The 2,966-nt window shown below is 44.7% G+C and overlaps 1 protein-coding gene across 1 annotated transcript in view; it reads left to right on the forward strand.

Annotated features, from left to right (window-relative positions):
• Positions 1–2,966, forward strand: part of SF3A3 (splicing factor 3a subunit 3) — a 32,634-nt gene that overhangs the window by 21,044 nt on the left and 8,624 nt on the right. Inside the window, exon 15 of the mRNA XM_017509730.2 lies at positions 991–1,081. Coding sequence (XP_017365219.1) covers positions 991–1,081 — 91 coding nt within the window. The remainder of the gene's footprint in view (positions 1–990; positions 1,082–2,966) is intronic.

The following is a 2,966-nucleotide window of genomic DNA, read 5'->3' on the forward strand; positions in this document are numbered from 1 at the left end:
GCCTCCCAAAGTGCTGGGATTACAGGCTTGAGCCACCGCGCCCGGCCTGTCTGCTCTTTGAACCTCATTTGGTTTTCTCTTGCCTGCTCTTAGACTTCTCTTTTTGTTTTTTGCTAGCATTTTAGATCAATTTTGACTTGGTTATTTCTCTACCCCATTGCTAATACTCAGGACTGAAAATGGAACTGACTGATCTCTTTTGGATCTTAAATGGGCCTTTGCCTCTCTGAGAAAACAAAGGGGCTGTTACTTATCAAGCTATTCTTGAGACAGGGCATTGTTCAGATGGTGCTGCTGTAAGTGGGCTCACCTCTAACTAGGCTCTATTTTCAGTTCTTACACTTTGGAAAGAAATATTACAGAATGGAAAAGATTTATGCTAGACCAAGGATGATGAATTTATATGAACTCCTCTCCCCATCTCTGAGTCATACATATTACTAATTGATCCTGGGTCTCTTTTGCTGAACCCATGAGTGAGTTCTGAATATTTCTCAGCACCACCTCCAATGGTTGGAGTTGACATCCAGGATAAAACCCACATGCCATTTACCATCCCTCAGCCAGAACTGCCGTCATGTTTTACCACATCATTATGCCTAACAAAGATGATGCTGACCTGCCATTAGTAACCCGTATTCATTCAGGTGTTCAGAGTTGCTGGGGCTTTGGTAGGTTCTCCCGCAGCATGGGAGATGTAGTTAGAGTTGTGATATTTTCCTGTGATCTTCACCCAGAAATTTTATGTGTAAGACTACTGTCTCTAGGCTTACAAGCCAGCCCAGTGAGGCAAACAGTGCAATGCTGCTTTGAAATACCAGCCTTTTGTTAGTCATAGCCAGCTGTTTACAAACATGAAACACAAGGAATGCTGCCTTTAGGTGGAGTCTTGCAAAGGGCCATGTTAGGATTTATGAGTAGAATGGGGCTAGTGCTCTGTGTTCAGCTATTCCGATTTCACGTGGTCCTTTTGCTTCTCTCTTCTCCCAGGAATGGCGTCATGCTCATGGCATGAGGTGTTTGGGCATCCCAAACACTGCTCACTTTGCTAATGTGACACAGATTGAAGATGCTGTCTCCTGTAAGTAAGGTTTATTTATTGTCTCCTAGGCCAGTACAAATGGCCTCTCCTCCTTCAAGTCAGCATGCTAATAACCTGTGTATCTGGGATTAAAGGCAGTAGGTTGTAGATATGTAAAATCTAGGACAGTTGTATAATTATTGCATTTTTTATTTTTTTTATTTTTTTGAGACAGAGTCTCGCTATCTATCACCCAGGCTGGAGTGCAGTGGCATGATCGAGACTCACTGCAAGCTCTGCCTCCCAGGCTGAAGTGATTCTCCTGCCTCAGTCTCTTGAGTAGCTGGGATTACAGGTGCCCATCACCACACCCAGCTAATTTTTGTGTTTTTAGTAGAGACAGGGATTCACCATGTTGGCCTGGCTGGTCTCAAACTCCTGACCTCAGGTGACCTGCCTGCCTCGGCTTCCCAAAGTGCTGGAATTACAGGCATTAGCCACCACACCTGGCCTGGCTTTTTTTTTTCTTTTCAGTAGATCTATATCATATTTCACTGTTGTCTGGTTTGACAGAAATAATGTATTTTACTTTGTTAATTTACAGGAACTTTACTCTCTGTTGTTCTTAGCAGGCTGTTCAGCAGCTTGGGCAGCTGGAACCTTGGGCTTCCAATTCTGTTGCCCATGGTGGAGCGCAGTGGTACAATCACAGCTTACTGCAGTCTCTGCCTCCGAGGCTCAAGTGATCCTCCCACCTCAGATTCCCAAGTCAGTGGGACTACAGGCATGTGCCACCATGCCTGGCTAGTTTTTATATTTTTTTGTAGAGATGGCGTTTCACTATGTTGCCCAGGCTGGTCTCAAAGTCCTGTACGCAAGCAGTCTCCCTGCCTTGGCCTCCCAAAGTGCTGTGATTGCGACATGAGCCTCACCCAGCCTGCAACATGCTACAATTTCTCTGTCATTTGAAACTGTTTATATTGACAGAGATTACTTTTTCAGCGGGATTGTGCTAAGATTCTTTTTTGTTTTGAGTCAGAATCTCGCTCTGTCACCTATGGTAGGGTGGAGTGGAGTGGAGTAGTGTGATCTCGGCTCACTGCAACCTCTGCTTCTGGGTTCAAGTGATTCTCCTGCCTCAGCTTCCTGAGTAGCTGGCATTACGGGTGCCTGCCACCGTGCCCAGCTAATTTTTAAATTTTTACTAGAGACGGGGGTTTCACCATGTTGGTCAGGCTGGTCTGGAACTCCTAACCTTGTGATCCGCCTGCCTTGGCCTCCCAAAGTGCTGGGATTACAGGCATGAGCCACTGTGCCCAACCGCTGAGATTCTTTAGTTAATAACTTGTATAATTTCTTGACTTCTTATAACAAGATAGGAAACCAAGTGCTTTAATTCTAGTTTATTTTCCTTTTCTTTTTTTTTTTTTTTTTTTTTTTGTGACTGGGTCTCCCCAGGTTGGAGTGCAGTGGTGTGATCACAACTCACTGCAGCCTTGACCTTTTGCATTCAAGCAATCCCCCCACCTCAACTTCCCAAGTAGCTTGGACTATAAGTGTATGCCACTGTGCCCAGCTACTTTTTTTTGTTTGTTTAGATGGAGTTTCCTTATGTTGCCCAGGCTGGTCTCAAACTCCTGGGCTGAAGTGGTCCTCCCACCTTAGCCCCACAAAATGCTGGGATTATAGGCATAAGCCACTGCACCCAACCGTATTTTTTAATTTTAATTTTATTTTGTATTTGAGACGGAGTCTTGCTTGTCTTGCCACCCAGGATGGAGTGCAATGGCACAATCTCAGATCACTGCAACCTCTGCCTTCTGGGTTCAAGTGATTCTTCTGCCTCAGCCTCCCAAGTAGCTGGGATTACAGGTGCCCGCCACCATGCCCAGCTCATTTCTTTTTAAATTTTATTTATTTTTTCAATTGTTTTATTTTTCTGTTC

This window comes from Cebus imitator, unplaced genomic scaffold (genome assembly GCF_001604975.1).
Source record: "Cebus imitator isolate Cc_AM_T3 unplaced genomic scaffold, Cebus_imitator-1.0 Scaffold420, whole genome shotgun sequence".
Taxonomy (NCBI): domain Eukaryota; kingdom Metazoa; phylum Chordata; class Mammalia; order Primates; family Cebidae; genus Cebus; species Cebus imitator.